General features: G+C 35.4%; 1 protein-coding gene across 1 annotated transcript in view; it reads right to left on the bottom strand.

Annotated features, from left to right (window-relative positions):
• Window positions 1–295: 295 nt before the first annotated feature.
• Window positions 296–17,657, bottom strand: part of LOC105032573 (L-type lectin-domain containing receptor kinase IX.1-like) — a 32,156-nt gene continuing 14,794 nt past the window's right edge. Inside the window, exon 3 of the mRNA XM_073252508.1 lies at window positions 296–394. Coding sequence (XP_073108609.1) covers window positions 296–394 — 99 coding nt within the window. The remainder of the gene's footprint in view (window positions 395–17,657) is intronic.

Raw genomic sequence — 17,657 nt, 5'->3', positions numbered from 1 at the left:
AATAAAAAATAATTTCTCATTTAAAAAAGAATTTCTCCTGACCAAGTCTTTTTTTCGTATTATTTTCTTCCATTCATCTCTTAGCCACAATAATACAATAATATATGTATATATTTGTGTATATATATATATGTATATATATGTGTGTATATGTATATATGTATATATATACACATATCTTTTTCAAAGTGATTTTAGGTTCAAAGTGATTTTACTAAAGAAAAAGGAGTAGCAATTCTGACTGGATATAGATTGGATCATGTAGGAAGCATGAACTTCGGTACCTAATGGGCTATTATGGAAAAAGCACAGAAAACTTAGCCAACGAGGCCTTATGCATCCCATTAACATGTTCAATACCATTTGCTTGTATGCAACGCACTCTATATAGATACTTAAAGAGGATAAAAAGTATAAAGGATAATTGAACAATACTGTAACAAGATACATAAAAGAATCAAAATCTAATTGCCAACCTGTGAGTGTACTCCTCCTCTTGCTGCATGCTGCCATCTCTGGGTCCAAGACAGACTCAGATTTACCATGATGTATATATATATAATAATGCAGACACCTAAGGATGCAACTCTACCATCCTCTAGATTTACCATCATCTTTATTCTAGAACTACCCTTCGACCTTCCCATGCCCCAACATTTGTGACAACATAATCTTCATAGACTATGATTTTTCATGTGCCTTTTATATACACATATCTTAATATTCTACATAACTTTATTTTACACATATTATTTTTTAAAACTATCTTAAAATTTTTTATAAATATAAAAAAATTTATTATAATATATATCCTTCAATATGAAAGCTTTTTTAAATTTTTAAAATTTTTAAAATATTAGCGATGAAATTTGTCATCATTAAAAAATATTTTAACGATGGAAAGATATATATCAGTCGCTAATAGTTTAGTTTTTTTAAATTTAAAATTTTTTATTTTTTTAAATATTAGCGATGAAAAATTTATATCGTAAATAATTGACGATTTGTGATCATAACATGATTTATCATCGCAAATAGTTTATTATTTATGATGAATAGTTTCTATCATAAATTATCTTTTACTTTTAAATTTTTAAAATATATTTATTTATGATGAAAAATATGTTTCCATCGCTAATAATTGAACTATTAACGATGGATATGCTTTTATCGTAAATAGTTTGTAATTTATTTTAGTTTTTTATTTTCTAATTATTTATGACTAAAAAATTTTATTGTGAAAAATACCTTATTAATGATGAATCTTTATCTTAAGTCGCAAATACCTTACTTTTTGAATTTTTATTTTTTTTATTTCTCAGTTATTAGCAACGAAATATTTTATCGTAAATTGTCAATATTTTTTGATAAAAAAATATATTTTTATCATAAATATTTTAATTATCTATGATATTTTTATTTTCATTGCAAATAATTTTTATGTTTTAAATTTTTAATTTATCTAATTTTTTAAAGTATTAACGAACTTTCATCGTTAATAATTCTTATTTGCGACACAAAATCATCTTTCATCATAAATAATGAAATTATTTCTGATTCAAACTTACATCGTAAATAATTAAAAATATCTATTTTTTTAATTTTTCTTGACTTACTAGTGACGAGTATTTTTAGTGTATATAAGGATTATTGACGACAAAAATGTGGTTTTTGTCGCAAAAATTTTGACTATTACCGACGAAAATACCTTCATCACTAATATTTATATATTTGTAATTTAAAAAATATTTTTTTATTTATGATAAAAATATTCATCAAAAATATGCTATTTATTACGATGGAAGTTATTTTTTTGTCACTAATTCTTCTTATTTAAGATAAAAATTTGAAATCATCGTAAATATTTTATTATTAGTGATAAAAAAATTTTTACATTGTTGACATTCATATTTACGATGGAAATAATTTTCATCGTAAATAAATTCATCGCTAAAAATCTCTTTTCTTATAGTACCACCTACCCAAAGGTGAAAAATAATATCATAGAAGTATCCATTCAATGGTTTTACAAACTTCCATTCTCTGAAAATTCTCAATGGACCTCCAAAAGCCTTCACTCTATCTTACTATTCTATCAATATTTTATTAGACTTTATGAGACAATAGAACTTACACGAAAAAGAAGGCATTAATGCCATCCATGATCTCTGAAATCAGCCTACCTACAATCATAAGAAGAAACTGAATTGGATGTGCTTCTTGTTGTCCATGAGTGGTACCTTAATTTTTCAATCTCAACTTTGAGTATCCTTGATGGAGAGGACCTTACAAGCTCTCTTAGATGAGTTATGGACTAAGTTCGTAGGAGGTATCCTTTTATAACTTGCCTTACCTATCAGAGGTAATATTTGAATCTATCAAAAAAATACTAAGATGGACGTTATCCACAATGATTATTAAAGTTTTGACTTTATTATATAATAACCATCAAATATATCTTTATCATTTTATTGAAAGTTTACCTCTAGTCAGAATCCATATCAACTAAAACATGTAAAATAAATTCCAATATGTATTAGTGTGGGCTACATCTAGATGAGCTTAATCGGATAAATTCTAACATTCTCCTACTTGGCCCAACCTAACATTATCATCTTTATTTTAATTATTTTATAATATTTTAAAAATATTTAATAAAATTTATCTGAATTTGATCATCAAAAAACTGATGCCGCCATAATCAAAAACTTAATACTTTTGTAGGATATAATTTATCTACTTAATTATAATATAATCATCAATATAAATCATGATAGCAAATATATTGTTAATCAACATATGACCTTTTATGCATCACAATACTAATGACACCTCATAATCAAGTTTTTAATGTGAATTTTTTTAAAAATCCTGAGAAAGTTTTTTAGTCAATGGATCTGCAATCATTAGCTTTGTATTAATATATTTCATAGATATTATTTTTTCTTTATTCTTTTACGAAGTGTAAAATATTTAAGACTAATGTGCTCTTAAGTGCTTATACTCTTCATATTATTGGAGAACCTCAATGTAGAATTATTATCCTAATATATTTTGATTGGTCTATTAATAGAGTCATAATTCTAAATTTTGCAATAAAATTCTACAATCATATGACTTGTGAGGAAGTCTCATAATAAGTTATGTCCTCTAATTCCATAGTGGATGTGGTGACAAGATGTTTTATATTATCCATTATATAATACCTCCTACAAGAAGAAAGATGTACCCGATGGTAGACTTTCTACTATCGGTGCTCTAGCAAAGTCCGAATCTGAATAGCCAATTACTTTAAGATGACCATACCATCCGTAGGTGAGCATGTATTATTTTATACCCTACAAATAATGTATGACTTTCTTTGTAACTTTTCAATGTTTTATTCCTGGATGCCCCAACTTCGATACAATAAATACAATATTTGGACATGCACAAACCTTGGCATAATTCAAACTCTCAACAATAGATGTATAGAGTATAGACCTCATTTTCTCTCTTTTTATTCATTTCTTGGATATTAAAGTTTATTAAGTTTACCATGCTTTACAATAGGAGCACACCGGGGGAAGCATTTGTTGTTCCAAATTTTTCTAATCTCTAAAGAGTTTTTAAAGATAGTCCAAGTCACCCTAAATATCTATCTCCATTATCACAAAGTCAATAATATAAGCAGCTTCATCTATTTTTTTATCTCAAAGTTTTGGGATAGAAATATTTGATTTCTTTATGTAGACCAAGATCACCACTAGCAAGTATAATATTATCCACATATAATATCAAAATTATAAATTTACTCCCACTGTCCTTCATGTATATACATTTAATAGTATTTTCTTCAAATCTAAAGAAAGTGATTATCCTATTAAATTTAAAATACCACTGTCTATAAGCCTATTTAAGTTCATAAATAGATTTCTTTAATCTGCAAACCATATGTCTTATCTACTAACAACAAAATCCTTGGATTATTCGATGTAGGTTCTTTAGATCACCATCAAGAAAGACTGTTCTCACATCTATTTGATGTAGCTCCAAGTCAAAATAAGCTACTAAAACTATAATAATGATAAAAAAATTCCTTAAATAAAATAGAAAAATATGTCTCTTTAAAGTCAATGCCTTTCTTTTTATGAACTTATTTATCACAAGTATAGCTTTATATCGTTCAATCTTACTATTGAACTTTTTTCAATCTCATAGATCTATTTGCAACCTATTGATTGTAACCTTTCAGGTAGATCAACTAATTCTTAAACATGGTTGTTATGCATAAGCTTAGATCTTCTTTCATGGCATCTAACCATTGTGAAAAGGTCTCATCTTTCATGGCTTATCAGAACATCTCAAGATCATCATCCTTTCCATCCATATCAATCAGATATACCATATAATCTGAAGATATAGCTGATTCTTTTATTATAGTAGATCTCTAGAGAGATGTCCCTTAATCCGCTTGTGATGGTGGTCGAACAATTACTTCTTCAACAATAGAAATCTCGTGGGATGAAACTTGTTGAAGTTCTGAATATTATCTCAAGAAATAATAATAGAAATCATCACTTTAATCTACTTTTTAGGCACTAAATTTATTTTCTATATTTTTTAAAAAATAATGCTCAAGATTCTCCACTCCCACTAAACATACCATCCTCTAAAAATGTAGCTTTATTAGTTTCTACTGTCTTTGGTATACGATATGGATAATAGAATCAATAACCTTTTGACGTCTCAGATAATCAATAAAAAAATCACTGATCGTTCATAGATCAAACTTCCTTTCTTATGGGTTGTAAACTTTGACTTCAGTTGAACAACCCCATATATGCATTTATTTCAATCTAGATTTCTTACCATCCGTAACTCATCAAGAGTCCTTTGAATTATCTTAGTAGGGATCTTATTTAAGATATGTATAGCTGTCTTTACAACCTCATCCTATAATAAAATAAATAGAATAGAATAACTTATCGTAGTTCAAACTATTTCTTTAACCATTCATTTTTCTTCTTTCAACTATACCATTTTGATATGGTGTTTCAGATATTGTGTATTGATTTATAATCCTTTATTTCTTTAGGAATTCTGCTAATTGTCCTAGCCTTTGTCGCATCTTTAGATGTCTCCCATAGTACTTTCCATATCTATCAGATCTGACTATTTTAATCATTTTTCATGATTATCTTTCTATCTCTATTTTAATTTTTTTTAAAAATTAAAAATATTATCAAATAGAAGGTACATATATATATATATATATATATATATACTGTGAATAGTCATCAATAAATGAATCCGAAAGAAATACTTTTCATTTATTAGACATAGGAAAAAAGGTCTACATATATCAGTATGAATGATTTCTAAAGATTTTTCATTCTTTCCTTTTGAGATGTGTATGTCTGTGTCTTTGTTGCTTTTATGTAGTCAACTTAGGTCTTAAAATTAGTGAAATTTAATGATCCCAAGATTCTATTCTTTACTAGTCTTTTGACCTTTCCTTCAGAGATATGCCCCAATCTTCGGTGCTATAATATAGAGATATTTTTATTAATTCTACCTCTTTATTGCTAAAAGAAGAATTTACAAGGAAAGATTGCTCAAATGAATGATGCAAAAAATAATTTATAAAGGCCATTGCATAGCAACCCAGAACTAACAACTATAGAGTCTTTTATTAGATCAAATTTATAGTTTCCAATAGAAACATGAAAACCAACTTTGTCCAAAGCTAGAATAGAAACTAAATTATTAAAAAAAGAAGGAATATAAAAGGTTCTATCTAAATGTAAGATAAATCTAGAATCTAAGATTATCTTGTAGTATCCAACTATCTTGACTTGTGAACATGCTTTATTTCTAATGATAATGGATTATTCACTTTTAGTCAAAGGCCTTCTTGATAGGAAGCTCTGCACCTTGTTGGCAATATATACAAATATATCAGAGTCAATTCATCAAGTAGAATTAGAAATATTTACTAAATTAAATTCAAAATATATAAAAGAGGAAATGGTGTCTTTCTTTTGTAGTCACTTTTATACTTTATGCAGATTTTACAGGTGTCCCTTCTTTTTGCGAAAGAAGCATTTGAGAATTTTATTGAGAGCTTTAGCTAATACCTTCTTCTCTTTGGTCTTGGAGGCACCCTTCTCTTTATCTACTTTCCCGCTAGCTTAATGTGAAGGAAAGTTCACGCTCTTTATCTTCTTACCTCTTAATCTCTCCTCCTTTTGCATACATTTTGTTAATAATTCATTAACTATCCAATCCTCGTCATATATATTATAGGAGATCTTAAAGAGATCATATTTTAATTAAAGAGAAGTAAACAAAGTGGACTAGAAATACATTTGATATGAAAATCTTAATATCATTTAACTGCACTATAATATCCCTTATCTCTATAATGTGCTTATGTATACCAATTTGTTTGTATATTTTATGGAAACTAATCTCATCATTAGGATATTGGCTTTTACTTTATTAGAGCTTACAAATTGCTTCTCCATAGTTTTTAAGAAATTGTATGTCTTACAATATAAAGGATGTATCCCCCAATCTACTTGGCTTTGTTGGATTTCATTAGGGGCAAACTGAGACGATTGGAACCCTCCCATTTCTCAGAAAAGCTCTTCTAATCTGATATACTTTTATTCATAAGTGGCAAAGATTCATACACTCGAAACATTAGATCAAGATCAGCACATTCCAATATGAGTATTATTCTCCCTTTTTACTCTATGAAATTTGATCTATTAAAAAAAATCCTATGCTACTATCAATCATTGTAGAAATTAGTGCTACAAAAAATACATGCTCATATTATCATCAAATAATAAGACTAAATAATAATTAAACTTTATCTAAAGTAAATAAATTTTTTGATATTTAACTTTAGTGGACAATCAGGTACATCTTATATCTCTTATTTGGATAAGTGCCATAATATACTATTGGCTATATCTATTTAGCGATATATATGTCATATCACTAGTAAACCTAACAAGACATGCATAATGCATATAAACAAACATCGTATCTTTGGATATAAAAAGATCACTCAATCCAATATACACTCTCACCATTTCATCTGTCTAAACATCGAATATGAAGATATTCTTTTGGGAGGAAATCAATATTTTAATAGTTTAGACGTAACTATATGACACTATTAAAACTTTATTGGATTGCATCGAACATTCAAATCAAAAATTTTTAATTTCTTATAAATAGTATTAATAAACTTTATATATATAATATGGCATGAATATATCATTAAGAATACGATAATAGGTTCATAATACTCTATTTGTATATAAAAATTTAAATAGTACATAAAAAAAATGTAATGTGCAAATTAATTTATTTTTATGTAATAAAACCATATATCAGAACCTTATTATAATTATTAGAGGATTTTTACATAATAAACTTTATTACAGGGATATGATAATAATATAGGGCTTTTTATGTGATAAAGTACTATTATAGGGACCAGAATGCAATTATCGAAAGACCTTTGTGCAATAAAGTACTTTACTTGGGTCTTAATTATGAAATTATCCTTTTTTAACAAATCAAGTCCAACTGGGTTTCGGATTTTGGGTCAAAACCCAAAATCTAAACATGTTCCCCATCTTTCCTTCTTCTTCCCATTTTTTCTCGATCATAATCGAGGGGTGGGAACCACCATGACTGGCAACCCCCTCCTCGATGATTCTCTGTTAGTGGATCACCGACCGATCCAAACACTGACGGCCAACCCATAAACTCCTCCCAACCACCTGTGTGTCAGTGATTAGCTAGTTCCCTAGAAGATTGATGGAGGAGAGGCCAAACTGGTGCTTCCCTTCACCAAATCTTGGTCAATGGCTACCAGAAAGGCCCAATCACGACCGCCGCCCTCTCCCCAAGACCCACCATCCCTTTATGTTGGCGATTTTGAGGAGGAACCACCACTTTATCGAGTTCCGACGGTTCTATTTTCAACCTCCCTCTCCTTATTTTTATGGGCAGTGGGTGGTCAGCAAATAGCAGAGAACCGATGCAGCAACTCGATGAGCTTGCTTGCCGACCCATGCCAGAGGGCTATCAGCCACCTGTCTGGCCATCCCAGTGAGAGGAGGGCATGACGATAGGAGCTCAGAAGCTAGCCTTCATGATGAGAGGAGCAGGGCATGACAGTGGAATAATGTGAGCACCCTCATCCTCTTCTTCCTTTAATTTTATCCTCTATTTATTTATTTATTTATTTAAACATTAATTCATGGTCCTTTAAAAAAAATCATAGGCCTAATAAAATAAATAAATAACTAAAACAACACAGGCCTCTATTGGGAATGGTTTATTAGACTACAGTCACAAGCAATCGGCTAAGATGGCTGATCTAATTTATATCCATAAAATTTTTATATAGACATAAAGGTTTCAATCATGAAGTCAAATAACCTGTATAGCTTCGATATCATAATATTCAACTTTATAGGACAATAGAACTTATATAAAGGAGAAATCATTGATGCTATCTATGATCTCTATAATCAACCTATCTACAATTATAAGAAGAAACTGAGCAGGATGTGCTCCTCACTGTCCACAAATAGCACCTTAGTTTTCCGATCTCAATCCGAGTATTCTCAATGGAAGGACCTCATAAGCTCTCACAGATGAGTTGAGAACTAAGTTTGTAGGATGTATTCTTTTGTAACATGCCTCATTATTAAAGGCAACATCTAAATTATTAGTCTGGACATCCATTATTGTTATATACAGTTTGATTTTATCCTAATAATCATCAAATATATCTTTATCATTTTATTGGAATCAGAGACTCAATATTGCTATCATAAGAATTAAAAAATTTTATGGACAACTAAATATTCTTGCATAATACATAGTTTATAGTTAAAAAATAGAGATTCGTTTCGAAAATCAATAAAAAAAATTATTAAATTAACTGAACAAACGGATGTAAAAGAAATTCAAGTACAAATCGCAGACGTATCGTGTTTATCTTTAGTTAAAATTTAGATTAAATTTAAATATATAAAATAAATTTTGATATATATTATTATGGGCCATGGGTTTAATCCGATAAATTTCGAAAGACTTCTCTTTCATTCCTTCTCTTATTGTGAGAAATTTATGATGAAAGTTCGTGGTACATTTTCCCTGCCACCTCCGGTGGTAGCCACTGACGAAGCAAGTTGATGATAATTTTATAATTAGTATACAATATGTTAGACGGCGCACGCGTACCATTGCTTGGAATAAGGACAAGATAGTCAACATCTAATGCAGAAATGTCCACTTGCAGCCTGATAAATGAAAGATTTGGATATTATGTGCAGGCTATTTATTTTTATTATATTCTCGGCTGTCAGGTAACCCTAACTCCAAAATCTTTACTAGTTGGATATGTTTGCACGTGCATGACAAACATAATAAAGCAAAAGCTCAGATAGAAAAATACTTTTGACGTTTGGATACAACTTTGGAACAAAGTTTGCTATCATGAAGTTAGTCCATTCGGAAATGGACTTTGCAGCATTTTGCTTTTTGTTTGTTCCTATAAATAAAGCAACAGAAACAAAATAATACAAACATCAACCACACATTCCACAGATACTGACGCAACATGTATAGCCATTCTTATTCCTACTAGCAGTTGAGTAATTGCGTGGTTACTCAGAAAAATCAAACAAGAAAGTCACTCAGCTTTCTTGCACCATCCGCTTTAAATTGCTTCAAAACATGGCGCAGTTCACAAAGCTAAATCCAAGGGTGCAAGAAGAATACAACACATCAGCTGAGTGACTTTGAGTTACATATCTGAGTTACTAAAGCGTTTCGAGAAAGAAAACTATAAAACAATTAGAATGCTTTGCCCTGTCGCATGCTTGAAGACAGCTAATAAGCCTATTGAAAAATAACACAACATTATTTCTCATACCTATATTACAATATTCAGGTTAGAATATTCAAGTGCCATACGTTAGATTCTGGTGGCGCAGCAGAAGGATTAGATATTTAAAATTTTTTATTCAAAATATCCTAACGTATCGAAACTCTAGAACCCAGAATCCTTTGACTATAACAATCAAAGCATAATTAATCTTGGATAAGAAGAATACCCATAGTGCTAATTCCAATTTTCATGAGATATCCAAATGTCCGTCCTCCAATGGTGATCCACACAGAAGTTGAGCCAAGAACGGCACTCTTTCTTGAACCTTGCTTCAAGAGTTCTAACCCTTAGAACTCGACTAGTCTTGTATTTATCAGGTTTCTTCGAAAATCTGACTCGACCCCCTTAGAACCTCCTCTGGACATCTGAATCTCCTTCTTTAGGACCTTCCCTATCCTTGTCTGGACCTAATTAGGCTTTGTCTTAAGTACCAAAATCTTGTCTTAAAACTATGATAGATTGTAAGAAAGAAAGGAGAGACTCGGAGACAAAATTGAAAAGTTGATTGGAATACCTCCGACACCAGTGCGCAAGCCTTTTTATGGGCATTAGAGGGGCACCTAAAAGAAAGGACATGCCTATTCTGAACGTCCTATCTGATTTGCATATCAGAAAAATTAAGAATCTTCATACAGAAGGACTCTTTTGCCTGATACGTCGAACTGAAGTTTCACCCACGTGTGTGTCCAAAGAAGGGATGTTTTCGCATCCCTTCTCAAATCAGAAAAATCTAGAACTTGCCACATGGCAAGAGGATTAAATTCTAATTCCAGATGATAAGACAAAAAAATAAGAAAACCACCGAAAGGATTCCTTCTCGCATCTCTTCACGCGACAAACTTATCACAGCGTGCGCACTCGGTAGGGATGTTTCTAGCGTCTGATTGACCATCAGATAAGTCTAAAAATATTCCAGATAAATATCCATTTAAATACGGATTCAAAAAGAAATGTTATCTGATAGATCATGCCCCATTCAAATAAAATTTGAATGGGAGAAAAAATCATTAACATGAGGAGTCGCGTGACTCATCCTCGTATGCGCGCTACACAACTAGATTTCTTTCCAACTTTTCTCCATGCATAAAATCTAGAAAAATTACAACTCATATTTTGAGATGTGTCTCAAAGGATAGAGGGTGATGTGGGCTGCCACACATATCTAAATCCTAAGTCAGAATGATTCCATCCTTCTGCTCATGCAAATACGCGTGTGCCCTCTTCTTTTGCGCACCTAAAGTCCAATCAAACTTGGACTCTTGGTCATAGCATCCCATAAGGCAAGGTGGCACCATCTAATAGCTGCCACACCCAAATCTAAATCCAAATTAGACCATGGCACAATTTGATTTGATCAGAAAGCAAGATTCAAACTGAAGCTGAATCCAATTCAAAGAGCTAAGGTTTCCACATGTGCTAGCATGCCTATTGAAAATTCTGATTGGATCCAAAAATCCAATCAACCTTATCAAAAGGATTCTTGGCTAATTTTTTTATATGTGTGATCCATTGAGTTCCACATCTAGCCAGTAGTAGGTCCGAGTGTAAGTTGACCTAATTTGATTAGACTCCAATCTAACGAATTTAGGTCCAATCGAGGTAATCCGAGTTCAACAATTAGAATCCTTTCTAATTGATGATCGAATTAAACTCTTTAATTTGATCAAACCTACAAGTCAAGATTGACGTCTAGCAATGTATTATAACTATCTAGAAGATATAAAATTTGATGAAAATATCAAATATATCCTTCAGTGGCAAGTTACTATGCAATTCAATCTTTCAATCATCCCCACATCCCGAATATGTTCATGAGTATGGAATAATGTCAAACTCAAACACATATTCATATTGATTCTCCATCAATCAATGATGACTCTAATGATGAAGCATTAGAAATTTTTTCTAATTTTCATCTTGCTTTTGATCAAAAAAATTTTTTCGAGTCATCTAGAGATGAGAATTCACAGGATGCGATCTTCTCTTACTAGAAGTGATCAATTTTATATTGACTAACTTATAATCTTCATGCACACTCTACCATATCTAGAACATCTCGTACATATCTTAATGCCATACCTAGATGATCTCATATGTACAAGATTCTATGGTGATCTCAGATCTATGAATTACTTACACAACTCTCACTTAGAGAACCATCTTTTGACATGCAAGTAAGACTTTTATAAAATATTCTCTATCAGTGAGTTAATTTAGTGGACTCATATTCAAATAAGTACCCACATCCTTGTATTAGTGTTTCCGCACAAGTGGCTAGTGAGATCAGTCACCCTCTCTATTGAGCACACATAGGATGTGCCAGTTTTTCTGAAATATTGATCTCCAACTCAATGCGCCCACGATCAAAAATATTTAAGATTAGAATTTAAAATTTTAGATCTCACTGACATGACCCATTCATGTCTCCTAAAACTATTGCCTTAATTTTTGAGATTCATCATAATCTTAGACATAATAAGATGCAGCTAGAATGATGAAACAATGTCTCATTTTATTATCAAATAATAAATACCATTACATGAGTTAGAAATTTATAAAGAAAAGTCTCATCGCAACATACATGCGATTGGTTTGTAGGATACTTTTCTTTTAATCTCCCACTTTCACTAAAGCCAATCACCTCTATATTTCAGTCCCATATAATCAAGATGGCGATCAAATAGCTACTGTGATATGGTCTTAGTGAATGGGTCTACTATATTATTCTTTATGTCAACTCGTTCAAGGACAACATCTTGTCTCTCTATAATTTTTCAAACAAGATGGAAGCATCTGAGGATGTGCTTGAATCTTTGATGAGATCTAAGTTTTTTAGCTTAAATAATGACCTCAGTGTTATCACAATAGAATGGCACTGATCCTTCAATCTCATGAACAACTCCTAATTTCATGATGAACTTCTTCATCCAGATAGCTTCCTTAGTGGCTTCACTAGCAGCGATGTACTCTGCCTCAGTGGTTGAGTCAGCTATTGTTTGCTGTTTGAAACTCTTCCAACTTACTTCTCCACCATTTAAGATAAACACGTATCCTGATATTGACTTGCTATCATGCAGATCAGATTGAAAACTAGAATCTATATATCTTTCTAATTTCAACTCTGATCCTCCTCCATATATGAGAAAAATATCTTTAGTCTTTCTTAGATACTTCAAAATATTTTTCACAACTTTTCAATGATGCTCTCCTGGATCAGTCTGAAATCTGCTAGCTATGCCTAAAGCATAAGCTACATTAGGCCTGGTATATAGCATGACGTACGTAATTGATCCCATAGCCGAAGCATAAGAGATTTCGTTCATCCTCTTTCTCTCCTCTGGTGTCTTAGGATATATTTTCTTAAAGAGACATATACCATGACTTGCAGGCAAGTAACTTCTCTTATTTGCCTCCATATTAAATCTCTTTAACATGAGATCTATGTACCGTGACTGGAATAAGCCTAGCATCCTCTTAGATCTATCTCTATAGATCTTTATACCCAATATATATGATGCTTTACTCAAGTCTTTCATAGAAAACTTATTCGATAGCCAAGTCTTAACGGATTGTCACATTGGGATATCATTCTCAATAAGCAGTATGTCATCGACATACAAAATCAAGAAGATAATAGCACTCCTACTTGTCTTCTTATACATATATAGTTTATCTTCATTTTTGATAAAATCAAACTCTTTGATTGTTATATCAAATCGGATGTTCCAGCTCTTTGAAACCTGCTTCAATCCATAGATGAATTTATTTAGCATGCATACTTGATTTGTCCTCCCATTTAAGAAAATTTCTTTGGCTAAGTCATATAGACCTCTTCTTCAAGATTATCATTGAGAAAAATGGTCTTGACATCCATCTGTCATATTTCAAAATCATAGTATGCAGCTATAGAAGTAAAATCTGAATAGACTTGAGCATAGCCACTGATGAAAAAATTTTATCATAGTCAATTTCTTGTCTTTGTCTGAAACCCTTTGCCACTGACCTAGCTTTGTAGGTTTTCACTTGATCATCTACTCCGATCTTCTTCTTGAAGATCCACTTGCACCCTATTAGGATCATACCCTCAGATGCATCAACCAAGATCCATACTTAGTTGGTGTACATCGAGTCCATCTCAGATTTCATAGCTTCCAACCATCTATCTGAGTCTCTACTTATGACAGCTTCAAAATAGGTCAATAGATCATCATCCTGAATGATGTTGATCGAATTATCACTCTTAATGATAAAATCATATCTCAGATATGCTTGACGCACTCTGTCTGACTTTCGAAGAGGAGATGTATATTATGGATGTACCTTATCTTTGGATACTTCTAGTTGAGGATCTTTTTGTGGTTCAACCATAGATATTTTTAGATTGGTTTATAGATTCTAAACTTTTGTAAATTCAATATTCTTCCCACTGCCTCCTTTTTGGATGAATTTATTTTTTAAAAAAGTGGCATGCCTACTAACAAATATCTTTTATTCAGTAGGGTGGTAGAAATAGTATTTATTAGTTTCCTTAGGATACCCTACAATCTGTATTTGTCTGATCTAACACTTAGCTTATATCAAAAAATATTTTTGACATAAGGCCCCATATCTTAAGATGTTTAAGATTCAGCTTTCTTCCCTTCCATATTTTATATGGAGTACTTGCAACAGATTTTGAAGGCATCCTATTTAAAATATATGCGACAGTCTCTAGGGCATATCTTCAAAAAGATATTAGGAGATTAGTAAAGTATATCATAGACCGCACCATATCCATCAAAGTACGATTCCTTCTTTCTACTACACCATTCAACTACGATGTAGAAAGAAGAGTCCACTCAGAGAGAATATCTGTACTTTAAAGATAATCAAAAAATTTACTGGATAAGTATTCTCCTCCTCGATCAGATTGAAGAACCTTAATATTTTTTTAAGTTTATTTTTTGACCATACTTTGATGCTCTTTGAACTTATCAAAGGCTTCGAATTTATGCTTTATAACATACACATATTCAAACCTTGATAGATCATCCATAAAGGTGATAAAATTAGAGTATCCTCTTCTGACCTGAGTTGTCATCGATCCACATACATCTGAATATACCAGAGCTAACAACTCTTTTACTCTCTCTCCATATTCAGAGAATGGAGTCTTAGTCATTTTACCCATAAGGCAAGATTCACAAGTTCTCAATGATTGAAAATCATATGGGTCAAAGTATTTGTTGGTGCAAAAATCTGCTTGCGCCGGAGAAGCTGGAGTCGGGGAAGCCGCGGTCACCGTCGGGACCTGCAAAGGAAGTCTAAACCGGAGGTGGGGTTGCTCCGGCAAGACCCTCTGACGCTCAAGTCAGTTCTCTACCTCAACAAGAATGGAGTGCTCGAACGGAGAATTTAGCAGAGTTTTGAGATAAGAAATGAGCTTATCGAATAACGTATCTGAGTCTCCCTTTTATAGGCGGAGGAAGCAACGAATTGATGACGATGTTTGTAACCGTCTGGCAGTGGACTGCCCAGGGTCAGGCGGAGTTTGCTGCGAAGCATAGTGGAACGAACCCGTGGCTATCGCTGGGGCGTGCCACGTGGAGTCTGCCGCATGAAGTGGGGTGGCATTTTGCCGTCATGACTTGCCAGTGGATGAGAGAATCGCGCAGTATCCGTTGCAGGAGGTGGAGCAGGATCGTGGCCGTTTATCATGACTGGTCAGGTAGTAATGGAGCCGCGCGGGATCCGTCATGGGGAGTGGAGCAGTGCTGCGATCATTACTGTTGCCTGTCAGGGAGTGGTGGAGCTGCGCGGAATCCGCCGCAGGAAATGTAGCAGAATCGTGGCCGCGATCGTGGCCTGGGAGTGCTGATACTGATCTGTCGGCTGAAGTTCGACAGTGGTCATAGTCCGACCACCGTAGAGGTCCGGATGAAGACTGTCTGCAGTCGTTGGAATCGAGGACGGAGCCCGGCTCCCGTAGGAGTCCGAGCGAAGTTTTCCTGTAGTCAAGGTTAAAGGTGAAGTCCGGCTCCCGTAGGAGTCCGGACGGGGCTTACCAGCAATTAACGTTGAGGACGGAACCCGGCTCCCGTGGGAGTCCGGGCGGAGTCTGCTCGCAGCTGAAGTTATCGGCGGAGTCCGACTCCCGTAGGAGTCCGTCCGGCTCCCGTAAGAGTCCGGTCGCAGTCTGCCTTGCAGCCGTTGGAGTCGAGGACGGAGCCCGGCTCCCGTAGGAGTCCGAGTGAAGTTTTTCTGCAGTCAAGGTTAAAGTCAGAGGGGAGGTCCGGCTCCCGTAGGAGTCCGGACGAGGCCTACCAGCGGTTGATGCTGAGGACGGAGCCCGGCTCCCATAGGAGTCCGGGCGAAGCTGTCCTGTAGTCGATGTCGGCGGCGGAGCCCAGCTCCCATAGGAGTCCGGGCGGAGCTGTCCTGTAGTCGATGTCGGCGGTGGAGCCCAGCTCCCGTAGGAGTCCGGGCGGAATCTGCTTGTGGCTGAAGCTGTTGGCATCGAGGATGAAGCCCGGCTCCCATAAGAGTCCGGGCGAAGTCTCCCAGCAATTAAAGTCAGAGGGGAGGTCCGACTCCCGTAGGAGTCTGGACGAGGCCTACCAGCGGTTGATGCTGAGGACGGAGCCCGGCTTCCGTAGGAGTCCGGACGAAGCTGTCCTGTAGTCGATGTCGGCGGCGGAGCCCGGCTCCCGTAGGAGTCCGGGTGGAGCTGTCCTGTAGTCGATGTCGGCAGCGGAGCCCGGCTCCCGTAGGAGTCCGGGCGGAGTCTGCTTGTGGCTGAAGCTGTTGGCATCGAGGATGAAGCCCGGCTCCCATAAGAGTCCGGGCGAAGTCTCCCTGCAATTAAAGTCAGAGGAGAGGTCCGGCTCCCGTAGGAGTCCGGACGAGGCCTACCAGCGGTTGATGCTGAGGACAGAGCCCGGCTCCCGTAGGAGTCCGGGCGAAGCTGTCCTGTAGTCGATGTCGGCGGCGAAGCCCGGCTCCCGTAGGAGTCCGGGCGGAGTCTGCTTGCGGCTGAAGCTGTTGGCGTCGAGGATGAAGCCCGGCTCCCATACGAGTCCGGGCGAAGTCTCCCTGCAATTAAAGTCAGAGGGGAGGTCCGGCTCCCGTAGGAGTCCGGACGAGGCCTACCAGCGGTTGATGCTGAGGACGGAGCCCGGCTCCCGTAGGAGTCCGGGCGAAGCTGTCCTGTAGTCGATGTCGGCGGCGGAGCCCGGCTCCCGTAGGAGTCCGGGCGGAGCTGTCCTGTAGTCGATGTCGGCGGCGGAACCCGGCTCCCGTAGGAGTCCGGGCGGAGTCTGCTTGCGGCTGAAGCTGTTGGAGTCGAGGATGAAGCCCGGCTCCCATAAGAGTCCGGGCGAAGTCTCCCTGCAATTAAAGTCAGAGGGGAGGTCCGACTCCCGTAGGAGTCCGGACGAGGCCTACCAGCGGTTGATGCTGAGGACGGAGCCTGGCTCCCGTAGGAGTACGGGCGAAGCTGTCCTGTAGTCGATGTCGGCGGTAGAGCCCGGCTCCCGTAGGAGTCCGGGCGGAGTCTGCTTGCGGCTGAAGCTGTTGGAGTTCTCGGTGACGGAGCCCGGCTCCCGTAGGAGTCTGGGTGAAGTTGTCGTGTAGTCGATTCCACTGAGGACTTCGGCTGTGGGTATTTTATACCCAACACCAGTCCTCCTACTTTCGAGTTTGAATTTCAAAC

Source organism: Elaeis guineensis, chromosome 1 (assembly GCF_000442705.2).
Source record: "Elaeis guineensis isolate ETL-2024a chromosome 1, EG11, whole genome shotgun sequence".
Classification (NCBI taxonomy): Eukaryota; Viridiplantae; Streptophyta; class Magnoliopsida; order Arecales; family Arecaceae; genus Elaeis; species Elaeis guineensis.
This window is presented reverse-complemented; position numbering and strand designations above follow the sequence as displayed.